Source organism: Xiphophorus maculatus, chromosome 8 (assembly GCF_002775205.1).
Source record: "Xiphophorus maculatus strain JP 163 A chromosome 8, X_maculatus-5.0-male, whole genome shotgun sequence".
Taxonomy (NCBI): Eukaryota; Metazoa; Chordata; class Actinopteri; order Cyprinodontiformes; family Poeciliidae; genus Xiphophorus; species Xiphophorus maculatus.
Window position 1 is genome coordinate 24,044,638 of NC_036450.1, and position 17,932 is coordinate 24,062,569.

The 17,932-nt window shown below is 40.6% G+C and overlaps 1 protein-coding gene across 1 annotated transcript in view; it reads left to right on the forward strand.

Moving 5' to 3' along the window:
- Positions 1-1,600: 1,600 nt before the first annotated feature.
- The window catches only part of LOC102224237 (zinc finger SWIM domain-containing protein 6-like), a 52,994-nt gene continuing 36,662 nt past the window's right edge, over positions 1,601-17,932 (forward strand). Inside the window, exon 1 of the mRNA XM_023338379.1 lies at positions 1,601-2,871. Within this exon, the coding sequence (XP_023194147.1) occupies positions 2,439-2,871 (433 nt within the window). The 5' untranslated portion in view covers positions 1,601-2,438. The remainder of the gene's footprint in view (positions 2,872-17,932) is intronic.

The following is a 17,932-nucleotide window of genomic DNA, read 5'->3' on the forward strand; positions in this document are numbered from 1 at the left end:
CTGTGCAAAACGCCTATTGGGACCAAGCTCCGCCTTCGAGTCTCAGCTGCTCCTTGGAGCTTCGGCTTCCATGCTGCCGCCTCACAGAGCTTTTGCACTCAGCTCCTTCAGACTAGCCAGCAGCAATTAGCAAACACCTGGTGGGACTGCACATCAGCTGAGCTCATTACAGGAGCTACTTCTCAGTTGAAATGCTGGTAAACACGTTGTTAAAGCGTTGATAGAGGAGCCATGTTGTAATGACTTCCTGAAAGCAGAGTTTCTGGTAGGGCAGGAGTTTTTTTTTTTAAAGAGACAGAGGACCAATTTCAAGGCATTAAATTACAAAATCAAATTTCTTTTAAGTCATATTTTTACAACTGAAGGTAACATAGTTACTTGTTTATGCTATAAAATAGCCCCTTGTGCCTGGAAAACCCATAATACTGTCCCTTTAAAATGTCTCTTATTTTCATCTAATTTCTACTTGATGCCAGCAGAAAGATTAAAACTTTATTCTTGAAACGAACGACTGAAATTTAAATGTAACGCAGTATGAAACGGATCGATCCAAACGCCACAAAGTCAGAATTCGAAGGCTGCTTTTCCCTGGGTTAGTGTGTCTGCGCTGCCCTCCAACTGTTCCCACCATGCTGAGTGAATAGGCTCAGTCATTACTGCGCTTCTTCCGAGCTGTCTGCAGGGTAAAACGAGACAACAGTCAAGATTTCCAACATGGGAGCCTAAATCATTTACGCAGCATGGAGCAAGTGTGCCGAAATGAGGCTGGCGATGATGCTGTCCTGCAGCAGCAGCAGGTGGTACTGTAAATGGAGGAGAAAACGACAGATAAACTCATTATGCTAGAGAAGAATGTTGTCTTTATGCTCGCTGGAACTGCTTGGGATTGTTTCTGGAAATGTTTCCCCCGGCGCTGATAAAAATGGGGGTAAATACTTCTTTGAATAAAGGGAGTCTAGTCGTTTTTGCTCAGAGCAGAGCCCCGCTCCAGAAGGACAGGCTGGGGAAGGGCGTCGTGTTTATGCGAATGTATTATTTTTGTTTTTGCAAAGGGCTTTTGGGGTGGCATTTGTTGTGAATTGGCACCACTGAGCCGAATTGAATTGAAGCTCATTTAAGTGGATTTGTGTGTGAATACTACAGGCTTCTGTAATGCCAAGTAAGCTGATGGAGCTTAGCATGTTTAACAGTTGTTTTGCTTACTGCAGTTTTTTTTAAATGTCACAAACATAGTTCCTTTAAAATTCCATAATCTGAATTTTACTATTGTATTTTAACATCAAATTGCATATTTCTCTTCAGTGCATTATTTGATATATTGATAGGATATGAAAAAACATCCAATTAATGTTCCATACTCAGTAAATTAGAAATTTAACAAAACGTTCATTTATTTCAGTAACTCAATTCACTAAGTGAAATACATTATATAGATTAACTGCATGCAGACTGATGTTTTCAAACCTTTATTTATGGTGTTAAAGATTTTCAGCTTACAGCTAATATAACATTACAAAATTCAAAAGGTTACAAGTGTACGATAGAAGCATTTTATTTCATTCAAAGGCAGTTTTTGACGTAAACTCAATATGTAAACACAATTCCACACGAAATCCAAGTAAAGGCATTTTGAAAAAGATGTTGTGGCCTGCAGGAAACAGGAAGACAGAAGAGGAGAAAACATGCAGTAGAGGTCTCAAGGTTAAAGCGAACCCTGCATTGAGGAGTAATCGTCTGTTTATATGAAGTACATACCAATCTCTGTTAACAAATTTTACATTTAAATACAGTTTCTCTTATGTTTGCTTCTGACCAACTTATTATTATGGTTTGTACATTTTATCTATATTCTTCTCCCTTGCAGTCATAATATAAATGGTTTTTTTTTTATTTTATTATTATTGGCACTAAAGGGCCTCCACATGTCCCATAACGATGTGTATTTTCTTGAAACGTTTCACATTCCAGTGGAGCGTAAATGTCACGGGGCGGTGCTACGTTCACTGCCCCCTCCCCCTTACAAACCACGAGGCTCTAGTGTTGACAGGCCGATAACCGCCTATAGGCTCTCAGCATCCAGCTCGCTGCCAGACAAAGACTGCTCTCTCTTCCTACCGGCTGAACTATCGCCTGAAAACTCCGCTTTTTTTGACGTTAATAGCTTTTAAAAGCTTTATTTTAAAGTGTGTCGGCCAAGATAAAGCGTCCGTTCGGACCTTTCCCCCCCCCCTGTAGTGCAGGACAAACCAACCAGACTCCGCCTTCGCTTAATTTGTCAACAAAGGGGTTTGACAAGCTCGGAAAGCCCTGCCCCCATGTTTCCATAAAAGGATGATTTGGGTATACACGGCCAACAATCAAACCCTGGCTAACCCTTTCTTTTCACCATCCACTTCATATGGTGCGTTGACTTCCTCCGGCGCTGTGAAAGCGGAGCTATGATGGCGGAGCGCGTGCAGCAGCCCCCGGCCAAGCGGCTCTGCTGTCGGCCGGGCTTCGGCGCAACATGTAGGCAAGGCCAGCGGGCCGCTGGGGCTCTGTGCGGCGGCTCGGCTGCCACCCAGGGCGAGTCGAGCCGAACCCAGAGCCCGGAGTCTCTCCTGGACATCGCGGCGAGGAGAGTCGCGGAGAAGTGGCCGTTTCAGCGGGTGGAGGAGCGCTTCGAGCGGATCCCGGAGCCCGTTCAGAGACGGATAGTGTACTGGTCCTTCCCGAGGAGCGAACGGGAAATCTGCATGTACTCGTCGTTCAACACCGGCGGCGGGGAGGAAGTCGGAAGTGGCGGCGAGAGCGGCGACGAGACGCGGCTGCCGTTCCGACGCGGCGTCGCTCTGCTGGAGAGCGGCTGCGTTGACAACGTATTGCAAGTCGGTGAGTAGCGGAGACGAGACCGGGTGTAAAAGTGTTGGGAAATTTACAGCCCTTACAAAAGGAAAGTACAGAATGGTGGTGATAAGGTGCAGATAAAGTGACAACAAAAGGGAGACAAAGGGGTTTTAAATCGGCTGGGCGCGTGAATGTGAATGTATGACTGGGGCATTTAAATCCTGTTTAGTTCAGGTCCGGTGGGAATTTAAAAAGCTTCAAAACCTTCATTATATTTCCCAGAACCTACTGTGAAACTTTGTCAGAATTGACAAAAAAAGAAAAAAAAATCTCTGGTTTACTGTAGGTGACACAAAACATGTTAAGCGATTCATAGCGAAAGCGTCCAGTGTGCTTCACGGTTTATTTTAGTTTCGTACACATTTCAGTCGGACGTGCGAAATCAGTTTTAGACAATTCTAACTCTTGAGTAATAAGGGAAGTGTGCAGGGTGGGTCTCAACTGACGCGTTACATTTCAATGACTTGTTCTGCGTGTTGTTCGGCGATAATTAAAAAAAAAAAAAAAAAAAAAAAGCATTGTTGCTCCGTCAGCACGGGAGGAGTTTGATCAACAGACACGGGGAGATACAGACCAGCGGAGAGGTCAAATATGCTCTGTTTGTGTTGTAAAATTAGATCCGGGGAAGTGCCTGGAATGTTTCTGGCTCTGAAGCAAACGTCCTCTTCTTCCTGAAAGGAGGGGGGGAGATGAGAACAAGCCCCGGGGGTTATCATATGTCTGCTTGTTCATACCTCACTGACAGCGTGTGGAACAGGAACAGACACCTGTGTGCTTGTGTTTGACAACTGCAGGCGTTCAGTGGCACGAATCAGAGCGTTCTTTGTGAGTCACCCTCCTCCTCCTCCTTAAAGAAACCGTGCAAGTTGTGTTTTTCTTTCTTTCTGTTTTTTTTTTTTTTTTCTTTCGCCAAATGATTAATGGTGACGATACAAACGCGGCTCTGTCATGAAGCTGGGAGGATTTCACAAAAAAAAAAAAAAAAAAAAAAAAAATGCAATTTTGAAAAGGGAGTGAAACAAAAACTTAATTCGGTTTTCTGTCTGTCTGGTTTGATGACATCACGAGAGATCGGCTAAGGCGAGCTGGCTAACTTTGAAAGATTTCACAGATGCACCAACCAAATCAGAAGTCATCCAGTTTTCTCCCAAATCGCCTCCAATCAGCAGGTCAAATGATAATTTTTCCTGTCCATTAAACGCACCAAGACCAAGAACTTTCTTTCTTTTACTTATTTTTATTTTCCTTGGCACTGATAAAGCCAATCAGTGCCAAGGAAAATAAATGGCACTTCTGGATTGGCTGCTTTGCGGATGCCGTAGGATTTCATTAAAGTATTTTAGCTCTCCAAGCTGCCATTTAATTTTTTTTTAAACTACGAATATTTTAGATAAATGCCGTGGGAAAAAACCAAGCAAATCCGCAAATAGGCAGATGTTTTGTACATTTAAATTTACGTTCCGTGGAAAAAAATCACAAGGGAAGAAATTTAGGCCTCCTGTGATGTCATCAGGGGCATGTGGGCATGGAAACTTTATTTATTTATTTATTTATTTGTTCCTGCCTGTAAATTTTCATTTTAATAACAATTTACAACAGAAAAGCTGGTGGTATGCTGTTCTATAGGTGACAAAATGCAAAACAAAGTTTGTATAGTTTTTTTTTTTTTTTAACATGTCCCTTTAAAGGAGACCTTCTTTTGGATTTTAACACCCCGGCCTCTGAACATATTAATTGCAATGATTTTTTTCTTTTAAATTATGACTTTGTTTTTTCATTCCCCCACATTTATGTGTTTATTTGTGTATTTCAAGCTCCCTGTTGGCTCCAGCCAAGCAAAAGCAGCATTTCCTTCTCTTCATAACTAGAAATCATTTGGGTTAAGGAACTGGTTTTTTTGTGAAGTGTGGGCCCTTCACTGCTCTTTCAATCGGGCCACGATTCACACCAATCCCACAATCACCAGTTGGTGAGTCTGAAATCGCTGCCATGCAGGGGCTGGAGCCGATATCTAGCGCCGATGGAGACGGTTGTGGCTCTACAGCCGCAGTCCTGACGCTGTCAGCCCTTGGGGGCTTTGACTGTGTCGCCATCGGTCACCTGTGGGTTCGCCAGACTCGGGAACACCTTCTCACACCAGGCTGTAATCCCATTACTCCACATGCTTCATTTGAATGGTAATGCAGTTTGATTTCTAGGACTTCTCTAACTCGTCACCCCCAAAACAAGCCACCTGGGTGCTGTGGGAGTTTGATTCTAGTGGTTGGGTAACCTTGAGTAAAAACACAACAGTTTTAATGTATCAACATGAAGATTTCAAAAAACGAAAACACTTTTATTTCATATGGAAAAAAAACAACTCCTCCAATAATTTCTGATGCTGGTATAATGACCTGAGACATTGGTTATAACACTAATCTTACATGCAACTCTGTTATTTTGATTTTGATATGTAAACTTAAGGATAGATGTCGAAAAGGCAGCTTTATTGCTTAACAGTTTTTAAGTAATGATGAATATTACCTTTTTGTATAGATAACACTACATCCAGTTCAATATTTAAACAATATATTTGAAAAAATTTGTGTTTTCACAAACACAATAAAGGTTTACGATATATCGGCACCAACGCCGGTATCGGCCGATATTTGTCAAATTTTAACAAATCGGTATCGATCCAATTAAATAAAACTGGGCTGATATGAACAACCGATATTTATTTTTTATCTGATTCTGGTTTTTCCCCAAAGGTTTCGAAATGTTAGTGAAATATATATAATGTCGGTTACTGGCTATAATAGCAATATTAATATCGGATATCAATATTAGCCCAAATTTTTGCATTGTTACATCCATAAAAGTTTAATAAATTTCAAACTCTGTGATCAGTAACAAGTGGGCGTCTCTTTGGGCTAGCCAGCAGACTGTCATTGTGACATCATAATTTCAAGATCTACTTCCTGTCTTATTTCAAAGTAAGAGTTTTCAGCAAGCTTAAAGCTCTTCATATCGGGACAATAACATTAGCTTAGACTAAAACTACTTCAGAAAACAGACTTCATTTGAACAAGAAATGCCAGGATGTTTTAATGCTTTAGAGTTCCTTTCTTGATAGCGAGGGTATCGGCCGATCAGTATTGGTTACTAAACCTCAGGTATCGGTATCAGAAGTGAAAAAAGTGGATCGGTTGATCCCTACTCCTGTGTTAATCCTAAAATGGCTGCCACTGTGCATGTTCATGAATACTGGCTTGTATTCAGGTGTTTGAACTATTAAAATGTGGAGTTTGAAGAGTTTGTAGAGGGAATCTCAAGTATTCACAGTTTTCAGCTATTTCTTAAACCCCCGCAAATACTGGAAGTCCAGAGTATATTTGCAATCCCGGTAATGTCAGTATATCATCTCAGCAGGTTCAAGGACTCTCCCTGGCCTTGATTGCTACATCTACTTTAGATGTTAATGCCTGAGCCCACAGTGATTGGTCAGGACATCTGGATAATGGAAAGGAAAATAGAAGAGCGATGAAAATCGATCTCATCAACACAAATATTCCGCAGCAACATCACAACAGCATATATTTCCAAACACCGTGCCGCCAGTAGATGGAGCGGGGAAATGTGTGCGAAGGGTCTGAAACTAAACCTGGCCTCCATCCGTCTTCCGAAGAGGAACAACAGTAGTCCACAAACACAGGGAGGGTTTCTTGGCTTTATTGGACTCCAGCCTGGAATTTGCTAGAATAACAGAGTCGGGGAGTGATAAATAAAAGATGTAATCTCCCCACGTGTGGGCCGCACCGGAGGAGGGAGGTTTTTCTCACAGTAGACCTTGAGGAAATGAACTGGCACACACACATGTGCTGCAGGCCCCACCAGCTCCACGAGTCCCACAACAAACGTGCCCTGTGAAACCGGCGCTCAATCCCATGTTATTCCCCGGCGATGGCCGCCATGACAGTCTGTAAACCCTGTTATCCAACTGTGAGCAGGAAGTGCGGCTGGTTTTTAAATGAACTTTGGAGTAAAACTAGCTTGGCCGTTGCCTTCCCGTGCAATTCAACTCGAAAGAAATTCTCGCCTTCTCCCCTTGACTCGGATTTTCTCCGGTAGATTTTTATTCGATTTGATTGAATTTTTTTTTTTTACCCGGCCAGTGAGCGAAGAGAACGAAAAGTTGTGAACGATGACGTTGGCTTCTGCGACGTTTTCGTATTGTAGTTTTAGAAATGACGGTGGAAGTGAACAAAGCCGTTTTGGCTACACCTTCAAATATTGGCTTAACATTGAACACCCGCCTAGTTTGGCGTTTATGTGACGTTTATGTAAAACCTAAACGGACCCCACGCTTTCGGAAAGCAATCATTTCTCAACTGCTGAGAGCCCAGACCCTCTGGGTGAAGCAAAGCATAGGACAAGGGGCTGTTTTTTTTTTTTTTACCAGGTTAGAGCAAAATAAGATTTACTTCTAAACCTTTGGGTTAAGAGGTTTTTGACGGCGAAGTTCCACAGTTCAGATGTTAGATGAAAACCTCAATTTTGGATCAAAAATATTCAAAAAATGCCCCATAAATAAGGTAATTATTCTATTATTCCCTTGTAAAAGTTGTATTTGAATGAGCTAAGATAGGTTGTTTTTTTGTCCTTTACAAACAAACTCAGCTGGTGAGACGTCGCCGCCGCCGCCGCCGCCGCCGCTATAGTTTCGTGCTTTTTGTCTGATGCAGGTTGCATTCAGGGTCACAAACAAGAAACACATCCTGTGTTTTTTTTAGAGCATCACAGGGTAAAATCTGCAGCCAATCAAGCGGAGGGGATTCAGAACAACGACTTTCTGTGGCTCGACACTTTTATTCTAACCGTTCCAAACAAAGCGTCAGTGGTAAAAGTATTCACACCTCTTGATCGTTTTCACATTTTCCTTTCAGCGTTTTCATTTGGATTCTGTGTGATGGGCCAAAACATAAAAACACAAAGCAGCAGCTCACTGTTGTATTGTGGCACGACAATTTAAAAGTCAAATCCTTTTAGAGCTTTCATAAGACTAGTCAGTCTCATGAAAATATTGTAGGTATGTTTATGTATACCGGTCTAAATAAAAGATTCATCCCTACCTCGGTTTATGGAAACTGTATCCAGTTTTTTTGCCGTCCATTTTTGAATCATAGTAAAATGAAATCATTTGAATTTTAAGCTCTGTGGGAGAAACATTTTTATTTTTTTTTAGCTGTAATAAATAGATGTTTCAACTAATGTGGGACAAATACAGCAATAAGAATGGAATATTTCAAATATGTTGCAATATTTTGTTGTCCGACAACTAATTCCAATAAATTCAAAACACATTTGCCAAAAACATTTAATTTTCTTTGCAAAAAATGTAATTTTTTAACTCAATATTATCAAAGTTTAAGAGTTACTTTAAATTTTGATGGCTGTGGACAGGAAAGATCTCCTGTAGCAGCCTGTATTACAGTGCTTTTGAAGAAGCCTCTGACTTAAGACACTTTTTTTTCATTTCTCAAACTCAGTGACTGTGTCTGGTACTCTCCTTATATGTTCATTTCCATCCAGTGAAACACAACAGAGCACTTTCTACTCGTTTGACTGTTGAAAAACATCTTAAAATACAATGAGGTTCTTTTTATTTATTTGTTTTACCACATGTCCTGTTTTTTTAATTGTTCTTTTATGGTTTGAAAAAAAGAAAAAGGAAATATGAGAATTAGCAGAAGCAGTCATGTTTGTTATGGTTATCATCACACGTCAGCTTAATGTCGTTGCCTTATTTGGAAGCAAAATAAAACTAAAAGCCCAGAATAACCTTTCACAAATTAAAAACTGCACTGCAAAAGCACAAAATCTTACCAGGTGTTTCAGGTTTAGTTTCTAGTGCAACTATCTTAGTTCACTGGAAGACAAAACTGATTTACAAGTAACTTTTCAATGAGAAATAAGAGCTCGTTTTAAGACGATTGTCTTTAAAATTAATGAAAAGTAAAAGTTCCACTGGCAGATTATTTAACTTACAGCTAGTACTATTTCATCAACTTAAAAAAAATTATTGACTTAAAGAAAGCTCATATTTCTTGCTGAAATGTTACCTTTTAGTTAGTTTAGTCTTACTTCAAGTGTGGCAAGATATTTGGACTAGAAACTAGACCAGAAAATACTGAAATTAGGCCAAGTTTTCCAACCACACCTTTCGCTGCCGTTCCTACATGACTGTGTTGGTGTGTAGGCTTCGTCTGAATTACAGGTTTGAGCTGAAGTATAGGCTGCAGTGATTATAGAGACCATGAACTTGGCTATTTTAGGAGGGGGGTAAAAAAGAAAAATGAATGATGTAAACATAATGTTTACCTGGGCAGGATGCCGCACGGTTCCTGCATGCGGAAAGAAAACATATGGCGTCATGTGTTTGCCACCCTGAGGTCACGTTAAAGCCGTTTGCACTTTACAGAAGGTCAAGGGTGTTCTCCGGCTGCCGGCGCCTCCCACTGATCCCTGCCGATTTGCTTCCATATGCTGCAGAGGCGCGGGGTCGAAGGTTGCTGCAAACCTCACCGTCGTCGACGTTTGTTTTTCTGACAAACTGAAATGTCAGCAGATCGCACGGGAACTTTTAAAGGGACGGTGTTATAGTAAATCGACTTTTCAAGGCTTTACATCATGTTAATCAACAACATACCTGAAGAGTTGCCTAAATTCTTTCATGCATGCTTGGCAAATCCTCTAATCTCCCATGGCAACCATTCAGCTGTGCAAAACGCCTGGGCGGACCTAGCCCCGCCTTCGAGGACACAGCTCCTCCTCTGAACTGCAGTTCTAAGCTTCTGCCTCACAGAGCAGCTCTCCCCCCCACTTCAGACTAGCCAGCAGCGATTAGCAAACACCTGGTGGAACTGTTCATCTGCTGATCGCATTATAGGAGCTTCTTCGTTTTACCCTAGTGAAAGCTTTGTTAAAGGGTTAATAGAGGAGCCATGTTGTGATGACTTCCTGAAGGCAGAGTTTTTAAAGAGACAATTTCAAGAAATTAAAATACAATGTAAAAAATTCTTTCAAGTCATATTTGATATATACAGCATTCCTGAAGGTGACATTGTGCCATAAGATGACACTATGTGGCTGGAAAGTGCATAATGCCACCACTTTAACTTAGTAAGCCGAATCTTCTTTTCCTGCAATTCACATAAGGCAGACATGTGCGATCTTCAAAAGTCATGAAGTTGATTTTTAAAAAAAGCACCTAATCCTGGCCACACCTTTAGTATGAGAAATATATTTTTTTAAAGTCTATAAAACAACATGAACTGTGATAAACATGGCTAAAAGAGGAACCTTGTTTATCTCGCCATTGCGCACAGTATAGGAAATCGTTGAAGCATGCGACGCTATCCAATGTGTAGAAATTTACTTAAAGCAGATACAGAATTTTGCGACTTTGTCAAACAATAGATTACGTTCAGAAAAGACATTTCAGTATAGAGGTTGGAGTTGGTTTGGGCCAAATTCTGCTGAGTCCCTTCAAGCAATCAGGTTTGGACCATCAGATAATACAGATGTGGATATATATTTATATGATATATTGATACTTTTACAACCTTCTATTTTTTCAAAACTTCTCTTGAAACACTTTATTTTCTGTTCATTTGTTATTCAGGTGAATGTAGTGAGATACAGTGCTGACTTGAGCAGTTTAAAGCACACACACACACACACACTCAGCCCTATGTGAACGCTTAGGGATTCTGTGTGCACTTATTACTGCTTCTCATCTACAAGTTTATAAAGAATCGATGAATCGGCGTGCGCCTACTGAATCATGCAGAGCTCCAAGTGTGTGCAGAGGGATGACCTCGCTCAGCCTGTCAGCTGGCTGGCTAGGATTAATGGTGTGTGTGTGTCTGTGTGTGTGCGTGTCTGGGTGTGTGTGTGCGCGCTGTGTGTGCGCGCAGGACTTGCCACGCCGATGCTCCGCGAGATCAATTTTTATCATAGCAACATCAGGCGCGTGCTTTTGAGAGCGGCTATTGGCAAAACCTGCCATTTTGAAAAATGGTTTTGCATTACTGCAAGCATACCTGCATAAAATTAAAAGAAAAGAAAGCCACCACCCTTTGCTGCCGGCCGGACGTTCTGCCTAGTTTTTTTTTCTTTTTGTTCTTTGGGTCGAAGCGGATGGAAGTTGACCTGCTTGCTCACTGCCGTTTGCTTTATTTGCAATTTAGATGAAAAACCCAGAATACAGTGCTGCCTTTAAACCCACAAACGGTTCGATGGTTCGAGGGTCTTCATGATTTATTAAAAAACGTTTTTATTTTGACTCCAGTCAGAATTGCAACAATATAAACGAGCTTGCAGCGGCTCCTTGTACGTCTCTCTGTCCTGTGTTTATCTGCTGCTTCCCTTCATCATTAACCTTCAGCTGGCAGCGGAGTGGCGGACAGAGGAGGAGGAGGGGAGGAACTCATTTTCCATCGCTTTCCCTCGATTAGCTCAATAAATCCTGGTTTGTTCTTGAAGTTTCTCTCATGGCCCAGAATGCCGCATGATGGCGGTCCTTTTTCCTCATTAAAAACCAAATCAGATATTTCCCATTTGGAGGGGGGGAAGACAAACTACTCAGTTTCTCTTGATGTTTCTTGTTTTGTTTTTTTCCTCTCTTGCCTAGTGATGATGTGTCCACGTTTTTGACCTAAAGTGAGTGATTAATAGACGTTGTTAAGTCATGTTAAGATGTAGCTGAAATTAACATGCAGAAACTCAGTCAATTGAACTAAAAGAGAAGTTTGGGTAAGTGGAAACTTTTGCAAAGTTTGGAGGAAATAAAAAAGCCCTCAAAAAGAAGGAAACAAATCCGGTCAACTGATTAGTTTCACTTACGTCAAATTATGTTAGAAAACACTTAGCAGTTTGAAGGTCTCATAAGATTTGTAATTGCTCCCCATATTTTTGAAATCTGCTGGTCATGTCAAGAACTAATTTATGCCAAGGTTTTATACAGTTCTCTCGGGATTTAACAAGCTGACTAGAGAAGACAATGCATGATGGTTCATAAGATTAATAAATGCTTGTATTTTTACATTATTTTAGTTGGGAAAAAAACAACTAATAGATTAAAGATTTCATTGTCCTTTAAAAAATCTGTAATGTTTGATACTTTCGAAGTTTATCCTAATGCCAAAAAGCCACGGCTAATGCTTTTTGTAGCTTTTGTTAATAAGTTAAAGATTTTATAAATCTCTAAGTGAATTTAATAAAACATCTGTACAGTCTAGAATTAACAAAGTCAGGTTTGACCAGCCTTTTAAATAGCCCAACTCATAAAAAAAAAAACCATTACTAGCCTTTTAATCGGAAGCCATGAAGCAGATGCTAAGTTTAGCTTTGTTAGCAGCTAACGGTTAGCCAGTCGCTGTTTTCTCGCACTGCTTCCAGAGCTCACGTCTTGACAGTAACAGTTTGTTGTTTCAATTTTTACATCCTTAATTGTTTCAAAACGAAATTATTTTAAAAGTAGCTAAAACGTTTCTGCTGTTTTTGTAACTCAAGAGTTGTTAGCCACCCCGAAAAGAAGCCGTTATTGGTCTGACTGAACGAGGCAACTCAAGAGCTATTTACTTTCTTACACAAACATAATGTGTAAAGCTTAAACCACATCTAAGATTTTCAAACTCTTTTGTTTTTCACCAGACGAATCTCTTGCACACACCAGCTAAATGAGGTGAGAATTGTTCTGGCATTTTAATATTGTGCAGTCAGGTTACACCCCTAACAGTTATGGTTTAATCACTGCTAGCATTCACTTCATACCATTCTTTGGGTGTAAAAGTTGTTTTAGTACCAATGCCGAAGAAGGTCCCACACCATAGAGTAAGGTAGCTAATGCCAGCTTGTAATACTTTCATTGTCTCTGTAAAAAGAGTAGCAGCTAAAAAAAATAGCGCTCTTCACAATGTACTCTGAATATCGTACATTTTTAAAGTCTCAAGTCGGAACAGTTCAGGAAGGTAATGCTTAACATCATCACAGCTGTAATATGCAGTTTTTTATTTTGGCAACAGTACGACAGTTTGTTGAGTTTCTATTTTGAACTATAGTAGTTAGGCTTTATTGGAAAATTTTTTGCCTTAAAGCTGCAGTATGTAACTTTTATTAAAAACAGTTCTTTAAACATATTTGTTAAAATGAAAATAATGTCAAGACATTATAATGTAAAAACGGATATTATGTGAAAGCAACATCATAGTCAAACAACCGATCAGAGCCATGAGAGGGGTCTTAGCGCTGTCAATCACCTTTGTGTACGTCCTGCTCACATTACTCCCCCTTACTCTTACTCGTGTTGCTCTGCAGCTGGTTCACCACAACATAGCCTGCCACAAATGCTAAGGCTAGTTAGCATTTGTGGCAGATAAATGTTTTTTCTTGAACAGTGAGTTGTACATGATTGAGAGCGCTAAGACACTCCTCCTGCCTCTGATTGGTTGTTTTTACATATTTGGAGACCACAATAGTAGTACTGGGAGGAAGTGGAAGAGCTTGATTTTTTTGTTGTTCTGTCTATCTCATACCGTTCTGTCACAACATGGTGACCGTTTGAACAAATATGGAAGAAAACACATTTATGTAAAAGTTACATACCGTTGCGTTAAATTTTTGTGTAACGTTGTTACTCAAGGCTATGATACCGTGAGAATTTCTTATTGACCTAATATTTATCAGGAGCCTAATCTGAAAGCTAAAGTTAGCTGAAATTCTTTTCTTAGCTCAATTTCTGGAAGTGTCATTACTAAAACAGCTCGTGTCACTTGGTTTTCACTTTGCCCGCTGCCTCATCGCCTGCCACAGTGCGCGGCGGCGTCTGCTCCTTGGCAGCGTCTGGAGAGTTTTCCTCAACTTCACAGCAATTCAAAGCCTGTCTCCTTCCAGGCCTCCAGGGAACCAGGACATCCCCCCACTCCAAACCCATCCCCCTTTAGTAGAGGACCCTCTGGACCTCCACCGCTCTGCAAACAGAGCAGTTTTGTTAATAACAGTTGAAGTGCTTTGAGTGTTTCAACCAAAGGTACCTTTTATTTTTCTCTCTTTTTGCTCTTGATGTTTTTGTTCCCTCTGAAGGAGGCTGAGGAGCCCGTGGCGACTGATGCAGACTGAAGGAGAAGCCGGGGCTTTTGTCTTTGAAGAACAGGCGACTCGTCTCTTCCAACCTGGGTGCTTATCAAAAGCTGCTTATGAGTAATGCTTACCTTATAATGGGAACTTAAAGGCGCCATCCATCAGAGGCGGTTACCTCAGTTCTCTGCAGAGCTTGCTAATAAAGAGCGATGCGCCCGTCTTTTCTGTTCCACTGCACCTGCATCCCTCCAATCCTCTTTTTCTTTCCCCTTTCTATCATAATTTCTGTTTATTTAACATTTGAACATTATCTGTACAGTACAGTATCCTACAGTACTGTGCCATTATCTTAGAACAGTACCTCAAAAAACTATTGAATGTATTTTATTAGTTTTTTTTAATGTTACTGACAAAGTGGTGCATAATTGTGAGACGGAAGAAAAACTACATGGTTCGCATTCTGTATTTTTATTCAACCAATACTTTGTTGAACCACCAGTTGGCTAGATGAAAGAAAGGCAGTACTTCATGCGTTATTATTGGTTGTGGCATTTACAAAGCAGCCAATCCAGGAGCGTTATTTCTCTTGCCGATAGGCTGGTAAAAACTGATCCCTGGTTCTACGGTTCGCTTTGTACCGAAGGTCTGGACCTTTGGCTATTGAGAAACTGCTTCCTGGAGGAATGGACTCTGTTGAAGTTTCAAATGATTGGATCAGGTTTTAACCAATCGCTAACATTTGGACGTGACATAGCGAGTGCCCTAGCTTCACAAGGTCTATCAGAAATTGTGTTTGCCGTAAACAACCTCGACCAAGACATCTTTGCCAGTAATAAAGTGTCTTAAATGTTGCTCTTGCACAACTTTAATTGCTCAATATTTGGACGCACGGCCAACACGGCCTGAACATCTTCGTTCACTTCCTCCGCTGCCGTTGCTAAAGATGCAGGCAGACTACAATCATAAAATAAATCAGTGTCATTGTTCACAACTTCTCTTTCTGTTTTCTGATTGGCCCGATTGAAAATTCAGCCGGAGAAATTGAGTTCAATAGAAGAAATCCCAGATGGAGCTCTGAAGGGAAATGAGAATGAAGTGGAATTCCATATGGAAGCAACGGCTAGGCTAAGTGAATTCAAAGAGTGTAGATGAGAGACTTAGCTTCTGCACTAGAGCTAAGACTCTAGATACTCTTTTCTTTTCTCCTTGGCAGTTATTTTCAGGGGTTTTTGTTGTTTCTTTTGTAAGATTATTTTTGCTACTCTTGTTGGCCAAAAATTTTTTTACTTTGATTTCATCTGACCAAGGCACATGAGGAACTGACGTGTATACCTCAGTATACATGTTGCTTCCATGTGTCTGCTGTACATTCTGCAGCAAACATCACTTCTTATTACCTTCTTATTCTCAAAGTTTGTTTTTTAGGGAATTTTTTTAGGGGTATCAAGACTAAAGCAAACAAGACAGATATGCACGCCACACTTTATAGAGTCTAACTTGTAAACAATAGTGTAAACCACGTGTCCTTCACTACTTCAAAGGCATACTGCATGAAAGTTTGTGGTTGCGCTGTGAGAAAAAAGGTGTAAAGCGCTGCTGATGCCTACTTTGGCTCTGTGCTATCAGACATTCGAATTATTTTAAAAATCAAACCAGACATTTAAAATACAGTATATTCTGTTGGTTTTCACTTTTAGGATTCGCGAGGTTCTCTTGTTCATCTAGCAAGTCGGAATCGACTCGCGGAGTAAAATAAAGCTTCCAGGGTTCGCCACGAGCAGAGAGTCAAACCTGAGCCTTTTGATAGTTTTAACAGAAACTGATATCACTGTCTGGCAAAAGCAGCCCTGAAATACACCAACTACAGCTTCTACCTCAGCATATACATTACTTCCACAAATATCTCTAATATATTCCTCTATTTCATTTTTAAAACCGTTTTTTAAGGTTAGTTCAGATGATATATTTGACCTAAAAGTGTGAAGAAGATAAATGAGCATATCGACGCGCTTCCTTCCTGCTTGGGAACCTGCTCTTCCAGCAGATAACGCTCCTTGCCATCTGTTGTCGGTGCTTATCTCCCTGCAGAGAGAGAAGTTACCGGTGTGTTTGCAATGTGTCACAAAGTTGCCCCACACGGATTCTTTGTGACACAACGTTTAAACCTGCCGGCTGTCGTCACGGAGGTCTGTAACCATCGGGCATTTCCTGTCTGCTTTCACTTTATTATTCTGCCTCTTTTGCATGCCCCACCTACTGCACTTTTCTTCATATCTGCCATAAAAGAAAAAGCAAATGATCTCGTTCTCCTGGTCCGACCGTAGCTACAGGCCTTTTTCCTTTCTTTCCTGGCTTTTGTTGTGCGTCTGACTCAGACGCTCCCAAGTGCCTTGGAGCTTCAACTGTGCGGCATGTCAAAATGAAGACGAGTAGGACGAGATTTTAAAGCTGATTCTGAATGTGTTGCTGTGGAGTCAAGACCTACGGGCAAACTGCTGCTGGCACAGGTTGAAACGTTCGTCTGAACTCTTGTGATTTCGTAGTCGAGTTCAGCGACGCAGAGAAACATTCTGTGGGCTTAAAGTTTTATCACAACATTTTGTGGTGCTATGACAGCAATCTTGGTAACCAAGCTCTCCGAACGAGAAATGACGACCTGTTTTCTCATTTACATGTCTAAAATTATTAGACCATTGTATTTTTTTTTTTGTTTCAAACTTTTGAGATAAACGGGGGGGGTTATAATTTTGTAAAAACCTGAATGTCCTCAGCGTTGTGATCTGACATATGGGTGACTGATCCCACAACATAATGGAAATGAGTAAAACACAAATGACACCAAACTACGTGCCAAAATTACAAGGCACGTTTTATGTTCCAGTCATGAACTAATCTTTGAACTTGTTCTGGTAAATGATGATTTAAAAACAAAAACCGTTTTGGGTAACTCACTTTTAGCTTTAGTCACCTTCCTAAAATAATTGCATGTCATTTTTTTATTTTTATTTATTTTTTGCCTTAAGGATCTTTTGGAAAGAAAGTGGTGGTGATTTACTTTGGCCAAAATCACTTTTGGCAAAAAAATAAATAAATAATAATACTTTGGCTATTATTTCAGGATGGTGACAATATGTTTCTCAGGATTTCATTACTCAGCAAAAAAAAAAAAAAAGTCCAGTTACAAATGATGTTTAATGCCGCTGGTTTTTCTTGGTACTGACGGTTCAGCTGTGACCGTAACGACACCGCGCTTTCTGTTTGACACGGCACAGCTTCTCTTGAGTTCTACTTCTTCCGTGGTAAAGCCAAACGGCTCAGCCGGAGATAAACCTGAAACCCCAATTACTTTCTGTGAATTAGGCTGACTGATTGATCGCTTTCGTTAGCACTTCAGGGATGACACAAGCTCTCACAAGCCCTGTTAGCTCATCCGGTATGCACGACCGGGGTATGCCTGGCATGCGCCTACAAGTTGAGTCATTGTTTTTATCTGTTAGACACTGTGAGTCATCTCTGCACATATGATGGAAGGAGATTTAAAAACTGCATCTACTGAGCTTTAAAAAGCAGTTGCGCTTGGGAGTGGTGGTGGGAGGAGTCACTAAAGGGATTAAAGAGCGTGATTTCAGAATAAAACAGGAAATGTCAAATTATTTGGGTGACATAATTCGAATGTCCCTGGTAGGTTTAAAAGTGCATTTGATGAAATGGGTTATTACAAACCCAATTACTATCAATGTCAATTTCAGCATGTCAGTGTTCTGCAGATGCCCACTAATGAGCTATCTTTTGATTCAGAACTAAAACATGCGGGGAAATTAATGCAAGTAGTAATGTAACTATGTACTTGTCTCTTGAGATAAGACTATATCTAATTTTGGGTTCAGCAGGATGAGATCTGATGGGATTTTAGCAATACTTGTTG